The sequence below is a fragment of the Meleagris gallopavo genome, chromosome 7, assembly GCF_000146605.3.
Source record: "Meleagris gallopavo isolate NT-WF06-2002-E0010 breed Aviagen turkey brand Nicholas breeding stock chromosome 7, Turkey_5.1, whole genome shotgun sequence".
Lineage (NCBI taxonomy): Eukaryota > Metazoa > Chordata > Aves > Galliformes > Phasianidae > Meleagris > Meleagris gallopavo.
In genome coordinates, this window is record NC_015017.2 from 24,405,678 (window position 1) to 24,430,596 (window position 24,919).

The 24,919-nt window shown below is 39.6% G+C and overlaps 1 protein-coding gene across 1 annotated transcript in view; it reads right to left on the reverse strand.

The window, feature by feature from the left end:
• Window positions 1-24,024, reverse strand: part of SNX4 (sorting nexin 4) — a 30,006-nt gene extending 5,982 nt beyond the window's left edge. Inside the window, exons 1-9 of the mRNA XM_003207684.4 lie at window positions 23,887-24,024; window positions 16,490-16,628; window positions 16,264-16,413; window positions 15,288-15,335; window positions 11,485-11,540; window positions 6,895-6,967; window positions 5,364-5,425; window positions 3,859-3,924; window positions 194-283 (exon numbers count right to left, since the gene is read on the reverse strand). Coding sequence (XP_003207732.2) covers window positions 194-283; window positions 3,859-3,924; window positions 5,364-5,425; window positions 6,895-6,967; window positions 11,485-11,540; window positions 15,288-15,335; window positions 16,264-16,413; window positions 16,490-16,628; window positions 23,887-24,002 — 800 coding nt within the window. The 5' untranslated portion in view covers window positions 24,003-24,024. The remainder of the gene's footprint in view (window positions 1-193; window positions 284-3,858; window positions 3,925-5,363; window positions 5,426-6,894; window positions 6,968-11,484; window positions 11,541-15,287; window positions 15,336-16,263; window positions 16,414-16,489; window positions 16,629-23,886) is intronic.
• Window positions 24,025-24,919: the final 895 nt, after the last annotated feature.

Consider the following 24,919-nt stretch of genomic DNA (forward strand, 5'->3'; position numbering starts at 1 on the left):
TTAGTCATCTTAGTTCTAAATTCTTACTGTCACCCATACAGCAATCAAATGTGAATAACCAAAGTAAGAGATGGGAACGTGAAGCATCGAATTTGCTGCTGCTTGGAGAACAGGATATCAAATTAAACTCAGCACCAACATGTTAGAGGAAAGCATGATGGTCTTCACTTGAGCTGCATACTTCTGCACATACCGTAGTGCTTCTGCATAGAAGAGATACTCCTTCAGCTGATCCGCATAATGTTCCTCTTCTTCCAGAATGTCATCGATAGAAGCTGCATATCTGGTGAAAAACAGCCATGGTTAAATAGGAAGTTCTTTAATCTAAACTGTAAGGTTTGCACAGACAGTAGCAAGAGAGGACACCTGTTTGACAGAAAGGCCAGTCATGAAGTAAAACAGCAAAATGCTTCTAAGAAGGGTTTTTCCTCTGTCCTTTGTTTTTAATTAAACTCTGAATCAGCTAATATAAACACTCCTGCAGGCCTGTTTCTTTGGATGTTACTACAATAAATCTTTTGATGAGTACAAGATTTATCGTAAGTTTCCTGCTGAAGATGAGGCAGGTTTTATTACAGGAAAGTAACAATTTATTCCTTTTCTTCAGTGGATTGTCAAGAAGCAGCACCAAGGCAAAAAAGAAGATATGATGCAGAAGAACCCTTACAAGGCTGGAAGCACTAAGGCTTAGAAATGTGAGCATCACAGCTGATGGTAAGCAAAGAAGCAGAATTTAAGAAGCTGTTTGTACTGTCTGTTATTCAGCCTTCTCATAAGCCTGAGAACACAAAACTCACAGCAGTGTTTGGAACACCAGAACACGAAGCCCTTCAGCTCCTTGTTTCTTTGTCTGCTGTGTAAGTCAGGCAAGTTCAGAGCAAAAACAAGTCTAATCTTGCCCTTTAGAGAGAAAACTTGAGTAGCACGAAGGCTTCAACTCCACATCTCTTACACTCAGCGAGTTTCATTCCGTATCATTTAAGAGACCATCTACTAAAAATGGCAAAAAGCACTTTCTTTTTCTAGTTTATATTGCCAGCTGAACACCATTTAGTATGTCTTCCACTAACCAGTATGACTGTTCAGAAACACCTACAGGGTCAGGCCCACAGCTAAGAGACGTGCCCACCTCACTTGGCACAGTGACAACAGGCCACCACCTCAGTACAAAGCACGTACCACTACAGACGAACAGAACAAATGAGATCCTACCACAAATGCCTTCATCTACTCTGCCAGTTCAGTTTGGATTCTGAGACCGGGGCAATCCCTGGCATGGAAGAAATAAGCATTCCCACAGCTGCAGGCTCCCTGCTGTGAGCTTGTGTCCATGCTTGCCTATTGACCGCTGCATTGCAACCCAAGTGCTAATGAGGGCCCTTCTTGCCTTTGAAGTTTCTGCAAAGTATTTGAGTTCTTCAGTTTCTCCTGGTGCCTCTCCAGTAATTATCTCTAAGGAAGAACTGGCAGAGTCAATCTGAACTGTAACTGGTAACATGACCTGGGAGAGAACAGAAAATCCTGCATGCTCCATAAGAAATAATGCCGTTCAGACCCCTGGAAATACAAGGGAGGTGTCTGAGACACTTGCACTGAATGTTACCATCAGGCCTGCTATGAAGGAAATACGAACTAAGGCTTTGAAGAGGCAACAGCTACCTGCAGGAGAATGGCTACAATGTGGAGCCTGAGGAAAGGCTGGTAGACATGGTCATCTCTCAGATATGAATTTCAGTATCCAAGCGTAAGTTGTTTAGATGCTCTGAACTCAAAAATATAGCAGGGTTTTTCATGGGCACGCCAGGCCTCCTTGTGATAAAACTGCCATGCACATACATGTTCTGAAAAATCCTGCAGTCACACAGGTCACGTGCAGCTCACCCTCCATTTTTAAGTTCTGAAGTACAATGATTTTAGTATAGTGGTTAGATTTCCCAGGACAGCAGATGGAACACATTTCAATTTCAAATAAGTTCTAAGTTTAGAGAAGTACCAGAGCTTGCACGTGGCAGAACAACTTTCCCAAAATAAACAAACACACACCATAAAAGATCTCACCTAGACAGGATTTTTCAAGTCACACTTCAGTTTGTTTTCAAGGTAGCTCTATGACAAACTGTACTTCTGACTGTCTGAGCTGAAATTTAAACACTAGTTTGTCCAAAATAGATCAACAAACCAGGGAAAATCTTAAGGAGAAACACTGTAGTAATTCCTGAAAGTTCCCACTCTTTGTGGGAATCCTCAACTAAAACATGGTTTTAGTTAAGACTGATTCCACCTGTAATGACTGTCCAGTTGATGAATAGATAAAAGGTCACTCATTAATTGCATAAAGGGCAGAAGTCAAAGGCTAGGAATATTCTTCTTTCATATTTTAAATGCCAGCATTACAGTCAGTCACTTTCTCAGCATACCGAGTTGTTTTTATTTATCGCATTAGCAAGCCTCATCCAATCATACAACACATATCCAGAGGTCTTCCATATTATCATCCCAAGCAGTAACACTTTGAAAGTTTTAAAAAAATATCTAGTAAAGAATACAGCACATGGGATAGATAAAGAATAATTAAATTTGTCTTGAAGTTTAAGAGGCAGCTTTCCTGAAGTAGCTTTCAGTTGCAAAAAAGCCCTCAGTCTAATGTTATGGGAACGTTCACTGGGCTTGCAAGAAATCAGCAGTATGACATGGATATAGTAGTAGGTGCTGAACACCACATTCCATCTCTATTTCAGTTATTCTCTTCTGAAAGCAAAATGCATCATTCATTTCTTTAATTCAGTAGAGTAAAAAATATAATCGTTTTTTAGGATGTAAAGCACCACGTTAACCAAGGCACAGAAGTGGGAACAAATTACACAAAAGGTTCAAATTCTTGAAGATCTGATTAAAGCAAAATTTATATGAAAAGAAAAAAAAAAACCACAACCAAGGGTGTTTTGGCATGGCTCTTCAAAGCCTTCCATTAGCCAGGGCTTAGTAACAATCACAACCAACACGTACGTATGTACAACATACATAGATCTGCAGCATAATCTAAAACTGATAGCTTTGCTTCTACACAAATTACACTTCATGTGTATGAAAACAATGAAAAATTATGATACATATGAAGGAATGACAAACAGCTCCCATCTCTTGCTGGAGTTGCTACTTTACAATAGTACTTGATTACAAAAAAAGATCCAGAGTCAGGAGAAGTTGTTCCATTCCTGTACTGTATTGTACAGGACTACCTGAAAAGTAAGAACCTGGAGTATTGCTTCTGTGAGCACTATGAAACGTCGGACTCTTATTTTGAAGGCTGTGTTTCATGCAGCTCTGCCAACTGACTCTAGAGATGCAAAAAGGGAGGATTCTCTACTTTATTAGATCCAGACAGTATTTGTTTCAAGAATCCATTAGAGTTTTGGAGCTAAATAATTAAGTTTCTTAACTTTCTGTGATTGAGTCCAAATCTGTGTACCATCTACTACATGGTACAAAATACTGCTATCAAAAACAAATGGATCTCATCATGCCTGCAGTACATTAAGGTTGTATTCCACCAGTTTCTGGCATAGTAGCTTAAAAGAAAGGCTGGAAGAATTCCAAACACTTCTACAATTTCAAAATAATAATAAAAAAGAAACCACTCTGGTTCTCCTGAGACCTTTTGAGCTACTTAATACAATATATGGATGCTAAAATTATGCCTGCATCCAAGGCACAGAAACACTGCACACCTAAAAACAATGTGCCCCCAGCTTTCTTGGTATACTACTTGTATGTACTTTGGGTTGAGGGAAAAGAGGAAAGAGGGAGAGTTCTACATCTGGCTTACATCAAACTATCAGATATTCAGTCAGTACTTACACATCCATGTGGTGGCCAGCACTCTGCAACCCATCCCCCATCTCCTTTTCAATGGCACTCCACTCACTGTTTGAAAAACAAACGAGAAGCAACATCACACGTGAAGGGTAAGGAAAGTTAATAAGCTGCATCCTGTATATAGTTTCTTTCCAGGTGACACCTGAATGGAAATTGCCTTGCAGTTGGACTCTGCCAAACTGTTTTCTTCCTGTGAGCAGCAGCACTGACAGCGTAGCAGTGAGGCTACGAAAGGCATTTTCTTCAACAACTGTCCCTGCTGCCTACAGTTGTCCTGACAAACAAACATGCATGGCTTAAACTTTGTTTTGAGCCAAGAGGGTCTTGTTTAAACAGCTAAAATTAAATGATGGTCACTTAAAGAAAAGATAAGAAGGTTTCTCAAACAGAATTTTATCTACCTTGTGTTGCAAGTGTGGAAAGCTCAGTTTCTTTTTGGCAACTATCAGACAGATGCTTCTCATTTAAAAAAAAAACAATAAAAAAAACAAAAGGTGGGTTTGACATTCGCAAGCATTTTACCTCTACTGAAACGAGTTGGTGTATGCCGTTTCCTGTTTCCATTGTAGACTTCTGTTTAGTTCCACTCATTAAAAATAATAACAATAATAATTTCCTCATTACTGCAACTCCCTATTCACATTGAGGAGGCTATTTAGATCACATAGGAATCAGCTCCAGTAGAGATAGTAGGAGGCTTGTTCACGGCACCCATGCCCGTGCAACTTTGTGCTCTCAGCTCCGTGAAACCTCATGAGGTTTATCAGCTATAAGAATTACGTCAACAACTATTTATACAAGAAAAAAGAAGGGGTCCACTTATATTTCGCATAACTTATGCCTAATGCATTTATTTTGTCCTTTTTCATAAACATTCCACTGTTCATGTTGACATTTGTTTGTCTTTGTGTTATTATAGAACTACACCTAATTTCACTTTAAAACCCCCAATGAGAAAGACATCTGCAATCCATTAACCCAGAGAATTAAATTTAGCACTTGAACACTGTGTAGAAGCAGGAGGTTTCCCTTAACCAGAAGTTTAGATTCTTTAATTCTCCAGTGAGATGGAGAACTCCAGCATGCAATTCACTCGTATAAATCAAAACGATTGGCAAATTCACTTAAAAAAAAAAGTTACTAACATTGCGTAGAGTTTTCAACTATTGGTTTTCAACTATTAGAAGAATCTAGAGGTTTTTCAGAGAAAACTGCCTCAAAATAGGCAGTAAGTGACATTCTAAACAAACAGAATGCCTATGTCACAACAAAAGTCCCAAAGTTCTGGGAAACAAAACGAAAAGCTGAAGTTGTCCACGTCTGACTAAGAGCAGCAGATCCAGAGATCCAACACAAGCAAAACAACACTTTTCAAGTCAGACATTTCAATGTTTCAGATATGTTGTTCCGCTTTTGATAAACATAACTAAGTTCACTACTCTCTCTAGAATACCTGTGAGACATTTAAAAACTGGATGAACTCTTACCTGAATACTCTCCCATAGTTGCCATGAACTTTATAGACGCCGTACAGCCGGTCTGCTACCCTCTAAAACATTCAAGGTTAGTTTTGGTCATGAACATTAAAATGGAGCTGCTTTGTGAATACCCATGCACAAACTCTGAGCTGAAGTCCTATTGCTTTCACACAGGCAAACAAGTTTAGGCTCACGTCTAATCTAAGCCACTACTGAAGGAAAACTCAAAAGCAGAAAATCTTTGAAGACTGAAGTCACAGTCAAGGCTGTACTGAAAAGCAATATTCAAAGTATTTCTTCAGAAGTGCTCACATACAGGATGTGTCTACTGAGACTGCAAATTATCAGTTAATTCAGATTTTGAAATCCAGCTGTAAGGCACAGCCTCTTTCATCTGACTAATGCTAGGTTTACATGCATGCCTGCTTATTTAACATAAAGATGACAAGACAGCAATCCACCCTGACATCAAGATGGCAGGGAAAGTCTCACTAGAATTCAAACAAGTGACTTCATTTTTCCATCCAGCTCAGTGAAACAAAGGAAAGGAAACAAGCTATCCATTGCAGAACATATTGCCACAACTAGATAAATCCTTTCAGCTCTTTGGAGAGAGAGGACCTGCTGCAGCCAGCCTTTCAATGCTGGCAGCAATGCCTGAATATCAGGTATACACTCTGAAGTGTGACTTGTAACCCCAGTACTGCCCTTCTAATTGTGACATACCAATGAGTTCTATAAGAGTTAGTTACCGGTCTGTTAAAGCAGTGAAAAAGAAATCACCTTAGAGTTCTGATGCACACACAGCTCTGAGAAAAAGGCACTGTGAGTAGAACCCCAGTGATTAATCCTCTCAAGTACTTCAGCTCAAAAGATCAATCAATTACCAACCTATTCCACAGCACAGCTCCCATCAAAAATGAAATCCCTGTTAAGCACAGTAAAAAAGCAGTACCTTGCTGCTCATTATTGGAATTGTGATTTCCTATTTGTGCCTTTTTTTAATTATATTTTTCCACTGTCAGCCCATAGAGAATCTTGATGTGTGACATAATTATTCTTATCATTAAAAAGAACATTATTCTTTAGAGATTGAAGAATTAGCAAAAAAAAAAAAGTGTACTGGGAAGCATGTACAATTCATACTAAAAGCTCTGGAAAACAAAATATTGTATGTCTGACCAGAAAACTGAGCTTTGGGTTCCTTCCTAGCAAAGACATCCTGCAAGCTGAGAGAAAAAGACATTTTGTTCCTCTTTAAAACACCTTGTAGACAGGATCATCAGTGGGGAGAGCAGATTACAAACACGAATGTTATCCTTGATGTGTTGTATATAGGACTCTTTCTACAGCCCCTCCAAAACCTGTACAAAGGCAATGCTCTCCTCATCATCTCCTGCCCCCTGCTCTAGAGCTGGGCTCTCAGTCAGAACTGCTCTTATTGCAGAATACATACACCATTTCTCTCAACTAAACAAGAAATGCTGCCTTGTAAGTATATATTGTACTATTTGTCACGACACACATGGGAAATACTTACAGCTCTGACTCTCAGAAGGTGTGATATGACAGACTGCAGTTCATCACTATAGTGTTTTAGTTCAGTAAACCTCCTGGGAGCAGGAAACAGATAGTACATCATTAGTCATCAAGAAAGTAAGCTTTCAATAAATGCAAGATAGAGCCACAACGCTACACCAGCAAGACTGTATTGAAGCCTGGTTTGGTGTAGAAGGAAATTAGCTGAAGATTCCTAAAGAAGTGGTTGCAGAGTTCAGTTCCCCTAAAGCAAACAACCCCAACACTTGTCTGACTACTACTTGTGATATGCAAATGCTGACGGTTCAATCAGCATTCCATCAATTTTTTTTATGAGATAAGTAGTTAACTGAAATCGCTGCTATTAATTTTTTTTATGGGATTTATAAAAGCAAGTGTTACTGAAGAGGAAAGCTTAAAATAACTGTAAAGCCAAAATCAGCTGAACCATACTGGTTAATAAGAACACATTCACATTTGTTACCTGACAAAAGAACTTCCCTTTCCAGCTGCTATCTAGCCAGTGTTGAGTACAGTGTTTCAGAAGCTCGGGGAAGCATTCACAATGCTTCCACCATTGTCACAATGCTTTCAAGGCTCAGCTGCGTGGAACTTTAATAGCTGTGCATAAAACCCTACTGAGAACTGGACCTGCTTGTGGCTATAAGCAAGTTAGCACAGCTTAACCAGTCAGGTAAGTCACTGAATGCTCACATGCACACTGCCAGCCTGCTACTGCTGAGAAGAATTTTATCATCCACCCCAATTAACCCTTGGTTTTAGTTTCAGTTGATACAACTTAGGCCATTGTAATTAGAAGAAGAGTCAATTATCACAGCTTCGCTAGGCACTGGTAACCAATTAAACCACAGCAGCAGACACTTCTGCATGCATAAACCCTCCCTGTTACACTCAAATCTAACTCACAACTTACTATGGAAACAGGCAGCACACAAGAACCTATTTCATTTAGGTAGAAAGCCAGAAATAACTTTACCTAGCTTACTAGGTACAGTGATCTGAAAGTAAGCAAATTAGTAACATGGAAGAATGCAACTAGAACTAAAGAATGGGAGACTGAAGTTAGCCTTCCAAGTTGATGATTAAACATTGAGGAAAAAAAACAAACAAAAAACCTTAATCCCCCCTCATGCATACAGCCAGGTTTTGTACATCAGGATAGTTTGTGGCTACGAGGCCTTACTGAAATGAGTCACATCACTTGCTTTGGGTGACCACGTACGAAATTCCAAGGTTTTTCATTTAACACTTCTTCCCCTGCCAGGAAGTCCTCACCTGAAAAACTCTCCTCTCTATACTCAGGAAGTAGAAGTTTTATTACCATTTCTAGTATTTCTGATCTCCAAGGAGCATCTTTTATAAGACTGTGACACATACAGGGTTAAAGTACATAAAAAGATTTAAAAGCCAGCAGAGAAACTGTATGGGAAAAATAAATAGTCATTGATCTGCACAGTGGGGTTTTGAGAGCAATCTTTTCAGTTTACACTTTAGAAAATATGCACCAGGGCAGCATGTCAGACAGCTGCAGACACAAACAGCAAAGATATTTGAAATAATTGAACTAAGAACAAAAGATTAAAAAGGATGCCTTCAGCTCAGGAAGACTCCCTTTCCCACTCCAGAAATTTATAATGAAAGGTGTTATTTACTCTGTTTTGTGGCAAGAAAGCTTTTAGAAATGCTGTACTCTCCCTGAAGGCAAGAATCAGGAACCCAGAACAACTTCCAGCATCCCAGACTCCAGCAGCAATGTATCATCTCCCATACCAATACCTCCCCCATGTTAAAAAAAAAGAAAAAGAAAATCACCTTTGAATCAAGCTGCCTTATTGTCTCTGAACAGCATAAACCAAAGTGAAACTGGATTTTGCACAATGTTTCCTATAGAGTGAGTCTTAAGAATGCCAACTCTTAGGAAAAAGTGTTTTTAAGAGATTGATGATGTTGTAGATCAAATGTTTATTTCTCAAGCACTTCTTAGTACTCATGTAAAAAAATAATTACAGTAACACCTAACTTCCAAACTGAGTTTGGAGAGGCATATACAGAGATATTTACTTCCCAGTGTATTGTAACAAAAGAAGCTGTGAACCAAGATGCGATTTTGGCACTCAGCTACTGAAACAAGTCTAGCTCTCTTCCCTTGGTTTTACTGGTTCTGCAACACTACCAACAGTTCATATATTTAAGAACTAAGCAACCAAACAGAGCTTCAGATACAAATGACGAACTGATCAGTCCACAACTCTGTAAGGGAAATTATCAAGTTTCTTTGCATAAAGATATTATGGTAATGGCACAAAAGAATATTTCATTTATGGTAGATGGCATTTCAATACGAGTTATTTACTTTGGGCATTTTACTCAGCTGTAGTTCTCCAAATCAGTAAGGACAGTACTACAAGGACAGTGCCATTTGCCTGCGTTGTGATAGAGAGCAGTTTTTGTGTTTTGGTGCTTTTCTGTTAGTTTTGGTTTTTAATTCTGCCTTCAGAAACAACATAGAGTTTTCTAAAGAAATCTTTCACCAAGAAGAAAGCTATTGTTTTGATTCAAAGTACTAAGGAAGAACAAAGTATAGAAGAGGACAGGTGTGAATTCAAAAGAGGTCTGTAGGAGACAGACTGCAAATTTACCCCTGACAATCAGAACACCTAAGTTTTATCACTATATAATTCCATCAGAAAAGATATTAACTGCTTCACACAGGAAGAGCTTTAACTCCCAGTCTGCCTTTGACCTCCAAGAGCAGCATCACCTCAGCTGTTTAAAGTTCCTCATGTTGCTTTAAGGTAAGGGTGCAGTTCCACGGCACCACAGCACAATCTGAACTGGTAGCCGCAGCAGTTTTTCATCTGGACCCTCACTGGTTCAGGCAGCTGGACATACACAGAACATCTACACTCCACACAGCAATGCCATCAGTTATAGCAAGGTGAACTTGCTGAACCCTCTTTACCACCCACTCAAACAAGCATCAAAGGTAACAAAGGGGTAAGGAGTCAGACTGCAGGCAGCTCAGGCATTACTGTGCTAGACAAAGCAAGGCACTGTGCCTCCTCAAGCCACACATGCAATACTCAGGGAGAGCCTTTTAATAAACAAATACAGGATACGCTCATTGGTTATTATACAACTTGTAAAATAGCTTGCCACTGTAACTAAGTGTTCAATTTGGAAGTTGCGTAGGTGGCAGAACACAATAGAAAGCAGGTGCTGTATCTCTTAAGCACTGTGAAGTCAGATATCCAGGGATTGTTTTTGTTACAATTCCTTCCTCCTATTTTCCTTGTATTAACTCTTTTCATGCTTTTTACCAACCCATATTTCAACAACAGCTTTGCTTTCTGAAACATTGCCTTGAAAGATATCAGTAAATGTCTCATCTCAGTATTAACCAGTCTTTCTCACCTACGGGCAGATTACTGGCAAAGTTTTCCCATTACATAAGAAGGGAAAGCAAACTCCTGCTGCTCACAAACAAAATAGATACAGGACTCAAATGTGGGAACAACTTCACCTATTATTGCCATGACCTCGTTCATAAATGTTCATATGCATTAAATACTCACTAAAATACTTGCTGCCACAGGAGGCAGCAAAAATAAATACCATCAGCAAATTCCAAAAAAGAGGGCCTGCACCAACTCAGAAATCTGCCAATGGATACCAAGAAGTTCAGAAAGGTATGTGCCCTCTAACACCCTTAATACAATGCCCATGGGTGCTGGGAAAGCATAAAGAGAACAGACAACAGAAAGCAGTCAGGCACATGCCCTGTCCCTAAAGAGCACATCCTATTGCGACTGCTGAACAGCAGATCAATCCATAAGGGCTCTGCAGGTGTGTCTAATACTTATAAATGGAAATCAGCAAAATCTCTTGCCCCTATTGCTGCATACTAACGTTTCCAACTATTACAGACTTGTAATGTTTCAGACTATTACAGCAGACACTCATATCTCCTCACACCACTGAGGGTTTGATTATCCTTCCACTATTTATCCTTATTCTTCTGACCAGTCTTTTGATCCATCAGATTGCTTTCAGTGCCTGTCACCAAGTATCCCAAATTGCAGCAGAGCTGAACTGACCTCAAGACCTCCACAAGCATCTGTGAAATCTGGCAGTTCGGAGACAGCTATGAACTACAGCACCAGCATGCATGCATCCAGAATTGTACACTAGCAGACTTTTGGAAAGATCTACTATCAATCTGTACTCTGTTCATGTTTGGAAAGATTTCATTGCAAGCAAAAATATTAAGAAGTTATTTCTCTGGTCTGGTGTTGTGTGTTCTTATTTTATTTTACTTTCCCATGCTTTTAATCTAGATAAAAGGAAGGACTCATTTTCCACAAAGCGATGGCATTTTCCTGCTTCTAGCAACAGGATGTATCAAATCTGTTCATACTGCCTCCTTATTGAGCTTCTGTTCAGAACTAAGGTGCAGAAAGATCATTTTTCTTTTCTGAATTTATTCTAAGGAGATAGAATAGTTTGTCATCTGAAGTTACAGTTGTAACTGAAAAGGGGAAAGGGAGGGAGGAAGGATGTGGAATCTTACTTGTCTGGGTTTTTCACTCTGAATGTTGCATTAAGAGCTTTTAATCTGGAATCTGCCTGAAAAAGGGGAAAAAAGCTTTGTTAATTTAATGCAATTAAATTCCAGTGACAAAAACCTCAGCTTTCTGGCAGCACCATTAGAAAAAAAAACTCTTGCCTTCCTGGCATATTTAAATCTTCAAACACTGAACAAGTTGACACTAGCTGCCCTACGTGTCAGATCTTTTATTAAGAAGTAGAAAACCAAGATATTTGTGTGAACTTGGGTGCAAACAGTATCCACTAGCATTAAGCTGGTATAATCCTAAATCCCACAAAAATAGTTCCTTCTTAAAACGCTACACAAATCACGGAGTTAAGATACACAACCCTACATTCTTTTTAGATGAAGCAATTAGGTAACATAAGACCATATGGACAAACTATTTTATATTTTTCAAACCAAATAAAACCAGTGGTAGAGTGACCTCTGTACGCTCTTTATTGCTAGGAACAGATCCCCAGTGAAATCAAAGGCATACATGGTGTTCTCTTATTTTATGAGTTGCTTTAGAGAAAATATGTAATTTGTATATCAGAGTAGAGCTATTTTTAATGCAGTGTTCTTTTCCATAACATAGCATATATAATTCTCCACAGAGGAAAGTTCATACCTAATTAAAAAGGTAATTAGCTATCTTAATTTCTGTGTTGTTGCTTTATTAATGACTGTAGCAGCAGCAGAGAATTTCCCTAAGAAGGTGGGTGGATTGTTTTTTTTCTTCTTGCTTGTTTTATTTGTTTGGCTGTCTCATTGTTTTTAAGTTTAATTGAATTTTAAAAAACTGTGACAATGGGAATTCACTCTGAAATAAAAGGTACCAATGCAGATGAGACATCCCAGCCTCATCCAGAGGTCCCAGATCACAACTTTTCAGGCATTCCACGTGCAGCTTACACAAGGTTCATTTATACTGCATGAAAATCACAGGATAAGTAAAAGGGCTGAAGTTTACTTCTGATCACAACATCCTTCTTTCTACTGAAAGACCAGTAAGAAATATATCTTGTGAGGCTATTTCCTATAAAAGCACTTCTAACTGGTGCCACAACCAGCTAGCAGCAAGTTACTTCAGCAGTACTTGTTACTGTTAGTAAATGACACAGCAATATTCTGTGCACTGGTTTTACCAAAGCAGATTTTAAAGAGCTGTTTTGAACTGTACAGAGAATGGAACATGGCATTCTCCCAGACCAAAAAGGGAAGTCCTTCCTTTACGGCCCTTCACAGTAAGGCCCACTGAAGAGACATGCCCTGCTCAAGATGGTTCTGCCTCCCACTGCACATGGCCTGAGCAGAAAATATCTGCATTTAAACATTAGTGCAAGCCCCTTTCACCAGGAATCACCTCCATATTTGGAAGACACTTAGGAAAGCAACCAAGTTTAGGAAAAAACAACTAGAGTGAGAGTTACTGATGGAAAACTTCTGCATCACCATGGTTCTGTATCAGAACAGCAGCTTGCTAGCTTTAGCTGTCTGTCTTTCCACAAGCAACACAGTCATCCACAAACTGAAATGTAAATGAACAAAACCTGTAAGAGTGATTGACACTGGAATAAAACAAGTTCATTGTCATTGCCAGCCAGTACTCCTCTACTAACACACTGCAAAGGGAAGGCAGTCATGGCACTGAGAAGAACAAATAATATTGAACGTTGCAGCTCCCAGCCCAGCCTTGTATTTATTTAGAGGACACCAAGGGCTTGCATGGCCTTGCATTTTTACTGATCTGTCTCCACAGGTCATTATACGTCTCAGTCAGGTTTCAGGTAGTTCAGATTCACCCGTGTGTCCTTCTCACATGTCCTTTTGCAGTTCAAAAGCCACTTAAGTTACTCTGCCATTAATTAAAGCCATCCCCTGTAGGTAGCCATTGCACAAACATTGTGTTTATGTTCAAATGGCAAGCACCAAAGCCATCTGGGCTCGTTGGGACAGCATATACACTGGGTTTACTCTTGAAAACAATCATCTCCCTACATTACAGTTACGTGGCAAGTTACTGCCTTTTGCTACAGCCATGAAATGCTCTGAAGGAAGAGTGCAGTAAGTATAAAAGCACTGTCAGGAAGGAGCCAAAACTTTGCCAGCACACAACATTCTAGGTTGGATTATTTCCTTCTTGCCATTAACAGCATAGTAACTCCCACACACCACTCATGAGCATTTGCACCACACTGCTATATAGTTAGAAAAACATCTGTCCAGTCTTAAACTTGACTTAAGATCAATACTTACAAGCATTTTGGAGGTAATTCTCCACCAAATGAAGTACGATCAAAGAGGTTTCAGACAGTGTATTCCTACTGCAATGCTATAAGCATGTAAGTAAACTAAAGAGTGGGGGGAAATAATAGTTGCCACTGCTTTCTCATTCCTAAAGGATCTAAGTAACAAATCCCCTGAAGAACAAAATTAAGTGTTGGGGGTCAGGAAGGGGGAAAATACATGATTAAATGACACAGTTGGCAGAATAAACAAAGCCTCCAACGTCAACATTCAACTATAAAATGCTCAACTACACTGCATTAATGCCTAATTTCAAGTCAAGTTGGCCTGGTTTAAACCCTTTGGGACAAAATGCACATCCTGCTTTAATGCATCAGCAGCAGAGACAGCAGAAGTGCCAGAACCAGTGGTCTGATTCTAGTCCTGCACACACAGTGAGCCATTTTTACACATATCTGTCCTCTAAATAACCAACAACGAGAGCTTTATTTACACTTTAATGTTGAATAAAGAAAAGAAGCTTTTCCCCAGAATTCTGCAAAAAAGTTACTTTTCTTTAAGGAAAGAAGAATTGTAAAGGAAAAACTACATACAAAATCCAAACCAGCAGGAAAATGAGACTCAGCTCATCTTTCATTAGATTTACAATGTGTTTTCAAGCATGCAAGTATTCTCAGTACTCTGCAGCAAGTTTTCTTTTCCTTTCTCCCAGAGTGTGCACTCCTGAACAAATAAGTCAGTACAAACTTTTGGAAGTTGTTTGAAAAGGTTGAACTTGTAGCTGAAATAAAGGTCTATGGGCTAGGAAAATAGAGTTGCTGCATTATGAACACCAGTGAAACACAAGCCCTACCACGAAAAGAGAAAGTTATTCTCACAAAGTACCAGTAACAAAGTTCCTTGGATACTGAGGTTAAGAGCACCAGTAATTTTCTTCAGCTCTAACTATTCAGAAAAATAGAGCTGTGATTTCATGATTTGATCCCATCACAGTGAACAAAAGCTCAGTATTTGTCCCCACATGGTAACTTTTCCAAGCTGAGCTTAGCAATCTGTTAGATTCTCACAGATTCACACCCTGGGCAGCATCAACTCACTGATATCAATGTGGGTAGCACTATTGTAAGACGTGTTTCTGTTAAACAGAAAAGATGCACCAAATTCACCTGTCTTAGTCCTTTTTAGCACAAAGTCCTACAATTCAGACTCCTCTGCTTGCATCAACGTACAAAAGCACTACAATGATCTCAAGTTCATTAGCTGTAAAGCTTGTAAGGATGACAGCTCCCACTACTAGCAAAATTACAAGGCTGAGCACTGATCATCAGTAAGTTTTAAACTTCCTACAGAACCTGACAACTGAAGACTTACCCATTACATGCTATGAGCATGACTTTTTTCTTGTAGTTACAAGTAAGCATTAAGAAATGCCTTTTACTCATTTTTACATCAAAGTCTTTCATAGCTAGTTGAAAATGTGCATGCTGAAGTGTGCATAGCCCAGTCACAAGATAGACATTTATAATAATTACCTTTAACTGAAATCCAGTCTCATTCACCATTTCTTTCCAACCACCTTCCTAAAAATACAGAAAAAGAAGGTACTGTTACAATGAATTAAGAGCGCCACTGTTTTCTCAAGTCTCTGTACCATAACTGTATCAGAGCTGAAAGAAGGGTTCTCAGTAAGCTCGAGTCCTGCCTCAGCCACCCTCTCCACCTAACTTCAAGAACATGAGTTAATAACATACTGTTATGTTCTGCTTACACGCTAAGCTCTACCCCAAAATCTTAAGGCAGAGCACATACCAAGAACATACAGGCAATGACTGATGTCATCTGTTCACCATATATACACAGTCCTCTTGTTCACATGTAATGGTTGTTCCATCACCAATTCCATATTGCTACCCATTCTGGTTAATTTGCACATTAAGCTGTGCTAGTGCAGACGTACCTACTCAGGCTGCTATTTGGGAATCTCTGATCAAAACACAAAACAAAGACACTCCTAAATTTGAAAACTGCAGAATGCAGTGTTTTGGCTAACAACCAGATTACAACTGTTGGGATTACACAGGAGTGGATCACAGTTCAAACTGAAAGCTAAAGAAACTTCCAAAAAGCAAATTGGAAGCTAGCACTCTGCTGGCAGCCATACAATATACTATTTCAGGTTTAGTTCTAGGAAAGCTTTCCCAACCAACACACATTAACTTGTCAGTATGATGCTCTAAAAGGGTGGGAATTCTCTCTTAGGAGCCTCCTAACTAGACTGGAATAAAGTCATAAGGTGCATTAGAAAGCCAACTGTACAACTGCAACAGGTCGTGAAGATGCTTTTAGACATACAAGCCTTTTCTACCTCAAATGTATTCATGTTGTCTATCCTTCCCCTAAGCAGTGAAGAAGCTCAAGATCAATGGAAGGAAAGAGAAAGAAAGGATATTATCTTAAAGAAATAATCACTAGAAATACATATTTAGGAAGCACATCATTTTACTATACCTGTGTCAAAAATGAATAAAAGATTTTGTCTTGGCAAAGCACAGGATGCGAAGCCACACGTAACAAGAAGTTTTCCAAGCCAATTCTTCTTCTTTCCACAAAGTCTGGATCCATATTATCTGCTGATAGTTTATGCCAAACAAAGTCAGCCTATTTAAAAAGAAGAGTGTTAATGGCAAACAAATAAGAAACAATATGAAGCAAGCTGCAGTCACAGCTTCCTTACCCTTTTTTCTGGCAAAGGTGGAACAACAATATGTGGGAAAGTAACTAACAAATAATTCCTCAGTAATTCAAATTCACTGTAACGCCGCCACAGGGAGTCCACTGGGGAGCACTGTCCCTCATTCTGGGACTCAACAGCTCTGAAAAATAAAACAGTACGAACATTAGTAAGCTACCATCAGTTCAGTTGTAGTGATGATCCTAAGAATAGTTGCTCAATAAAGATTAAGATTAGATTGCGGACAAGTTTAGCACTAGTTTCATGTCTACACACTTCATTTAGAAGAAAATAATTCTGCTATCTGCCTGATAGCACTCAACTTCTGCACGTGCCAGGAACATGGGAGAAGTCAGTGAATTTTCATCGCACCACAAGCAAACAGGTAGGTCACAGTCTAGTTATGTAAGTGGCTTCGTTCACATCACTATAGAATTAGATATATTTGTCTTGGAACAGTTGCTAGGCTTCAAGCCAACACCACTTCATGAGCAGCTGAAGGAAACAAAGTATTACTAGAAAGAATTCACTATTCATTGGAAGTATCTTCACTTATAAAGACAAAAGTTGCATTAGCGCAATAGCCAGAAAAAAGTATAATTTAGAAATTAAAAAAAAAGTTGTGTTTTTTTTTTTTCCTGTTTTGAGAAATGTAACAAATTTCAAGTCACGTCCAATCTTTTGTTTGGAATAGTATCTTTCCATAAATAAAGACTAAGGGTGTATAGTCTAATAAACTAGGTCAGGATAAGGTGAGCAGGTACAAAAATTGATGTATCTGAACATTTTGTTGAACATTTACAGCCAACAACATCTAGCAAGGGATTAAAGGATTGTATGTTACTATAAAAGGAGAAATGGAATCTTATAGGATTGAAAAGTAACATAAAAACATTTTTAAAAGTGTTCATACAAGACATTTAAAGCAACACAAATTCTTTGCAATATCATAAAATAAGCATCAGGACGATAACACTTCTTGGCAGTTAGCATACGCCAGAATAAACAGAGAGACTTCAGACACAGCTCTTAACAGAAACCAGCGATGTCTATGTCTACCTTAGCTCTTACATTAAGTGACTACTTAACATACAAGCCCTGGCAGAAACCTACATGGAACAATATTAACTCTGCTATGAGATTATCACAGATTATATGAAGCTGGAAGGGACTCTGCAAGTCTGTAGTCCAATTCTTGCTAAAACGAGGTTGCTTGGAGTCATTTCCAGTTGGGTTCGAGCATCTCCAAGTGCAGCAACTCTGCAGCCACACTGGCAGCCCATTGCCATGCTTGAAGGCCCTTAAAGAAGTTTTTTCTTAGGTTTAAATAGAATTTCCTGCATTTGAATTCATGGCCACAGCTTCTCATTCACCTTATGCAGTTCTTGAACTCATAAGAACTTCATGGAGTAATATTTTAAGTGTATCTGAAGGGTACACATACTATTTGATACTTAACTGTGTTTATCCCAGGTAATTGAAGCTGTAGGAAGAAGATAGACGAGGAGAAAGAATAAGAACAAGGATGCATTCATTTAAAAAACAAAAAAACAAAAAAAAACCAATTCAACACAAGCTGCTGCAGATGAATACTGTTTGAGACTGACTTCAAAAAACAGCCAACATGCTGCTGACAGCCACCAGGTCACACTGCAAACATCCTACAGTACATCTGCAGGAAGAACTTCCTTATTACAGAGTATTTTGACCTTAAGTTGTAACTGCAAGCACAGTGCTTTGGAGAGCCTAGGCTTAGCACTGGGCTGACAGGCTGTGCAGCACTCCTCCCTGCTGGAAAGCTGCACAGGTTAAGTATTTCCAAAACTCTCTGGCTTACTGTGAAGTGGGTATTTAGCAACTGTACTGTCACTGAGCTGGAAGCAGATCTAACAGAAAGGGAATTAAGCTACTGTGCCTCAGATTAGTTGCTTGGCTGCAAGCTGAAGGCACAAACCTGACATTCCTAGAGAAGAAACTACCAGTAGGATCTGGTAAATAATTTGACCATTCAAGACAAATAAAAGTACTTAAGAATCAGGGATCCTTCTCACCTCCCACTTCTGCAGCTATCACTCAGTTGTTCTGGCCTGCAACATAGGTTTCAAGAGTGCTACTTCTGCATGGATTATCTCTGATGCTTAAGCAAGGCTGCCCCCCATCAATACAGCAAAGGATTATGTGGATGCTAAGAACACACTGCACAAACTAATATGAAGAAAATAAAACTGCATGCCAGGACAACAGGGTTCATTCTCACTGGCAGACAGAGGCGCTGCTCTCGTCAGCCTAAAAAACCCAAAAAACTCCCAAGTCAATGCAAGTCTAATCTAACATTCGTCTCTTTCTCACTTATCTTGTGAGTCCTTACAGCATCAAGGAGGTCAGCTCGGAGAAGAATGAAATGGAAATTACTTTTCTTGAAAGTATCTGGTACAGACACTCCTACATCATTCTCAAATACACTTTTTCAGAAATATAATTTCTAAAGACATTAAAAAGAACTATCCAGATTTTTATTAGTGCAATTAATTTGCAATTGGCTTCAATATAGCCCTCTCATTTCAAATACAAGTGCAGCATAAATAAGAAGTGTAAAGTTCAGTAACTTGTTTTCCATAACTGACCCGTCTTTACTCATCCAACTCTGCCTCACCATTCCTCCTCAATCATTTTTGCCAAACCAGCTTCACAACCTTAAAGCTGCATTTTCCTTAACACTTCCCATTCCAGCACTTGAGTCATATTATCGCTAATTTTAACATAAGTGTGGAAAGAAACCTAAAACAGTGCTCTGCTACAAATAAGAGAAAACAAACGGAAATCAAGAAGAATCTATTCACAAATTTGAAAGCAACTTCACAGATAAAGGTGCATTTGATAAAAAGCACATGCTCTACATCTATAGCGTGGATTACACGTTAGAAGAGAACACATCTACGTTGCAGGTTCCCATCCTGCAAATACATCAGTAGGACCATCATGTATTTAATAGTGCAGCAGCCCGTTTATCATTTGCAGTGGCTCAGGTCAATACACCATCAGTAAGTTGGCACTGTAAGAGAACGTAGCCTTCTGACAAGACAATGTTCCAGCGCAAATTCTGTCTTTAATGCCTTGTGACTGTTTTGCATAGATAATTATGAACTAGAAGCCACAAGGACAGGCCATTTTGAGCCTCAACTGTGCTTTCAGAGTACCTGCTATATCAGCTTCGTACTTGCCAGAATTAACAAGACAACATCAGCCAGACCCTGGAACCCTGCTCCAGAAAGGAAGGGGAAATCCACAAAGGTACTCGTTACACTTAACGCCTTCATTACCATCTCATTTTTTAGACCACGTTGTGAACTCTACCATTAAGTGCAAGTACTGCACACCAGTTTCAATTAAGATTATAATCACTTGTTGACATTCTGTCAAACTTCTCAATTTGTTTTGGTTTTAAAAACATAATGTAATACTCGTACGGTCTGCAGGCAGGAAAACCATATGTTTCCTCTCGAAGTATAATTTTAACAATGCATGTTATTCATTGAATGAGCCTGCAGAGAAAAAGATAAAATTGAAACCTCCAGCTTTTACACTCATAACTGATGTTATCATAAGCAATTACAAGACTACATTACTCCAGAAGCCACATTCATTTGCCTTAATTCAAAGTGCCGATGTGAAAACTTCAGTCCACCTAATTAACCTCTTCCCATTTAAAACTAATTATCTGAATGAGCCATTAAACAATTCTAGTGTAGTAAGAAGAGGAATGGCTGCAAAATATTAGAGAAGGGAACATATTGGTGTATTTCCTTATGAAGCTAATCACCTCACCAACTGCAGAGGCAGCACATTTGCTTTCAGCCCCCAGTCTCCCCATGTCCCAGGAGCAGCACCTGCACTCTCCTGCAGCAGAAAAGGTTCACCCTCTACATACAGGAACATCAGTTAAGAAAGTTGGGAAGCTTTGTCCATCAGCTATCTAGAAACAGTCTATACATACTTAAGCCTCTCATTAAACAGAAAAATGATTGCTACAGATCAGCTCCATACTCTGTAGGTTGCCTCAAGTTACCAGTCGAGCTGTAAGACAGAGAGGCAGTTCTGTTGTCAGAGGGCATCATCTCACTGTGAAAATCATCAGCTAAACAGCACACTGTATTTAACTAAAATACACATCTACTAGGCAGGTTAATGATTCATTATATCAACTGAGTAAAAATCAGCTGGATGGTAAGTTTTCAGCTCTCCCATCTTTCTCCATCTAATGACTCTTCCCTCCTTAAAGCTCACACTGAATTGAGATTCTCTCCTGCTTTTCCTGACATACTCTTTGAAGGTATAAGCAACTCTCCATGACTGACAAGGACTGAAAAAGATCTGTATTTTTGCCACTATATCAGGAGCTGTTATGCCCCTTTGGGCCATTTGTTCTATGCTCCCCCCAGGAAACACATGCTGGGCTCCCAGCCTCACCCAACACAGAACAGGAGATTTTGAGAAAGGAACTCAAAGAAAGCGCCACAGAGGATAAATCCTTGAAGTCCTATAGTGCAGCACTGATAGCACTGAACCCTGATCTAGCTGGCTACAGATTTCCAAGCCCATTCTTCCCACAGAGCAGTTTTGTGTAGTCAGTACTGCGCTGCAAGAAGTTGTGCTCCTTTTTCCTTTAAAAAAAAAGAAAAGAAAGAGTTACACTCATTACTGGGACCATGAGGACGAGGTTAGAGATCCAAACGCCAGCAGGGACGGAAGCAGAGTTAGCTTAATGGAAGTGCTCTGGTACTACAGTAGAGATTGTTTACTTTAAAGGATAACAGGAAAGAAAGGCATCCCCATACGGACTATAATTAAAATGAACTGCAGTTCAACACAGAGCATTTAGAGGTGCTCTGTATCCTAGTTAAATCTCAAAAAAAAGAAGAAAAAAAAAGTAAAAGACCAGGAGTCAAATTCTGAGTTTTATACCATCTCTGTTCTTGTGGTTACAAGAAGAAACTGGTATGAGACACAGATGCCTGAATTTCCAATAGGCAAGCAATTGTGAATATATGAGGTTCTGGATACTTGCCTCTTCCCTTATAGGAAGCAACTGACATGCTGAGCACCCACATTGCAAGGGAGAGTATTTAGTTACAAATTCTTATCATTAAGTTGTGTATTCTCCTTAATGCCATCTTGCACAGAGGAAGAAGTGTTCAGCTGTTCTCCCAGAGAGAGCATAAGAACTGAGTTATTTTTAAGTAACAGTGCAGTTTAACAGAAGCTGTGAAAGAAACTGACTTCAAGACTAATTGAACGGAAATAGCTCACCAAAAAAATCCACCAAGCTAATGCAGAAAGGTGTAAACCAACACTGAAGGAGATGCTTTCAGGAAGCATGACCCTTGGAATTGGCTGAGGTTCTGCGGTCTGCAGCAGGGAAGTTTGTTTTGTCTCATTAGGAAAAAGAAAAAAAAAAAAGAAAATCTATACTGAGGTGTAATGACATCAAAAAAAAGAAAGCAAATGAAAGTGTGAGAATGCCAATAAATCTTCTCATTTTGAAAAGAAAAATAAAGCAACATCATTACGTACATTCTGTAAAAAGTTTTATCAGAGCTAGTGAAACTAACGTGTTAAAAGTTTAGGTACTCAGCTCCTGTTCTATAATAAATGTATGGTGGCTATAATTGCATCCACCTTGTGCCTCTTATTCAGCAAGCTGCACACAGCTCTTCAATTCAAACTGAAATTAAATCCTAGATAGCAGTACCAGCGGAACCCCAGTTCACATAAATGTAATGCAACTATTATTAAGTGGTCTTCCTTTTATATTACTATAAACTGAGTTTTATTCCTTGGCTACAAAATATCCTATTACCCACAGACAAATTGCTGTGAAGCCCACCTACAGCTACAGGCTCAGCAGGAAGCACAGTTAATAGCCAGCAATTATATTTATGCAAGAAATTTTGCCTTCTCAGCAAAAGGAATAGAGAACCTATTTTATTAGACATGTGACAAACCCACATTTTCAATAGTTATGCGACAAACATGTAATTGGTCTCAGTATTTGCTGACCACAGAATGAAATAAATCTTAACGAAAGAAGGCAATCTGAGCAGCAAAACACTTTTGCCACTAAGAAAGAACCAATGGGAAAGACTGGTGGGGGTGAGCTTAATGTAGGGATGATCGAGAAAGGAGTTGTTTCTCCTTTCATTGAGAAACAACTGAAGGAAAAACAGAATTACTTGTGTGAGAAGATATGATTTTCAATATCAATACACTGTGGAAGTATTTTTAAAACATCTCAGCAGTTCTCAAAGAGCTGTGATATTTGAAAAACAAACCTTGCTTCTAATTTAGATTTTATTCATAAAGAAAAATATAGTAAATACACCTCTGGAGATCTGCTTCACAGTCTGACTGGCGTGTCACTTCACCAGTTAAACAAACGAAGCAGACTTTTAACCAGCAACTGGAGGACTCGTGTTAGTGCTGCATTTTATACAGGCTGAAGAGTTCAAAACTGTAACTGCTTTGTTTCAGAGGGTTTTATCAGTACAGCTCATCGCTCCTGAGGCAAGACTCAAGGGTTAGAACTGTTAACGTGGAGAAGCTAGAGACAAACTCCTAATAAAATCTGATTTTGAAATCCTTGCTTCAGCTGAGTAACATGACCCCACATAACAGGAATCATCTGTGACTGGGAAGGAGCCCTAAGTAAGGCATTTTAAAGCTTTGTTTGCTACTCAGTACTTAAAATTGAGAGCTGCACTTGTGATACCAACTATGTTAAACATACCCACATTACTAGTCTTACCAATAGGAGAAGATGAAAAGCAGTGAGTTCTGCAGTGAAAGTTCAAGCTAACACAAAGGAAGGAAACAGTTAATTAACCCTTACCCTAGAACACTTACCAGGAGTTCTGCTCAATCCGACCGCACTTCAAACACGAGTGGAGCCATAAATTTTGACCACATGACCTAAGTCAAGAGACTCCTTTATTTCCTTGTGATCCCAGACAAGTCCAACCATTACTTCAGACCACAAAGCACAACCTCTCTCACAGGCAAGCTGCACATACAACACTATATATATTCATACAAATTTATCCAGGCCATACACTTGTTGACACCATGTTAAAGCAGTATCTTTCAAGCACACATTTTTCCATCTATCTTCAAATGAAGAATTACAGTGCACAATTAGGCAAGACCGGCATTAATACTGAACTGGAAATCAGATGCCAAGTTTTTACAGGAAAAGATCCTCCATAGTATGTTGTTATCACTTAACAAATCATAAACCAACTAAATCCTCTCAGCGACTGTTCCTGAATATTTTCGTGGGGGAGGGAGGGGAAGCCTATTTGGAATGGCACATCTGAGCCTACTGAGAGCGAATTTTCATCACCCACCTTGTCTCAATGAGGTAAGCAGTATATGTTTCTTGCATGTTCATGGCATTTCTCCCAGTCCGTTTCTCTGCTTCTGAAACGGTGATTTCCATTTTCTTTGCTAAGCAGTCTTCCATCTTTTCAGAGGAGGGAAATAAAGATTCATGTAACATTTGCCACACAAAGCAAAGGCTGCCGACCCTACCTCCCCTTTGATCATTACCACCATAGGATAAATCTTTTAGCAGCATTTCATTCTATATCCATTTGCAAATCTGGCACATAACATAGAAAGAGAGAACCTGCCTTCAGGGAGAAAATAAAAGTCAACAAGTAGATAGCTTCAGAGACCAGAAGTTATCAAAAGCCAGGACGAGAACAAACATTTCCCCTGCACATAACAGCTTAACTCCAGAAAAAGAAAAAAGAAAAAACAACAAAAAAGAAAAAACAAAAAAAACTAACAGTATCAACAGTGCCACATACTTCCTAACAAATTAGTTCCCTACTACCAGCACATCCCTCCTCCAAACACCTGGGGCACAGCACTGCTCCCCTCTTACAGGAAGAAGAGCACACAGTAAGGTTTCAGTGTTTTGCTTTTAACTCTCTGGAAGAAGGATCTGCTCCCACAGTTAGGCAGAAACCAGTAGGACCACATAAACCCCCTGGAAAGGCTGAGCTTCGGGGACCTCCCACTGAATCCAGCAGGGAAAGAGATTTATTTGAGAAACTCCGAGCGTGTGTGCATGAAGGGAGGGGGGCAACCCGATAAGTAAGAATATTAATTACAGTTATCAGTATCCGGCACTACGGCCGCGGGCAGACAGCGCGCAGCCCTCGAACACCAGCCGGGGAGGAGGGGACTCTGCGTTCCCGGAGCGGACAGCCCCAGGCCGGCAGAGCAGAGCCGCTCCCGGCTGCAGCCCCTCCCGCAGCTCAGGGTTCCCGGACGCCCCTCGGCCGAGTCCCGCCCCCCTCCCCGCTGCAGCGGCGCCGCGTCCGGGCGGCGCAGCTCACGAAAGCCCGGTGCTCGGCCCCGCGGATAGGCCGC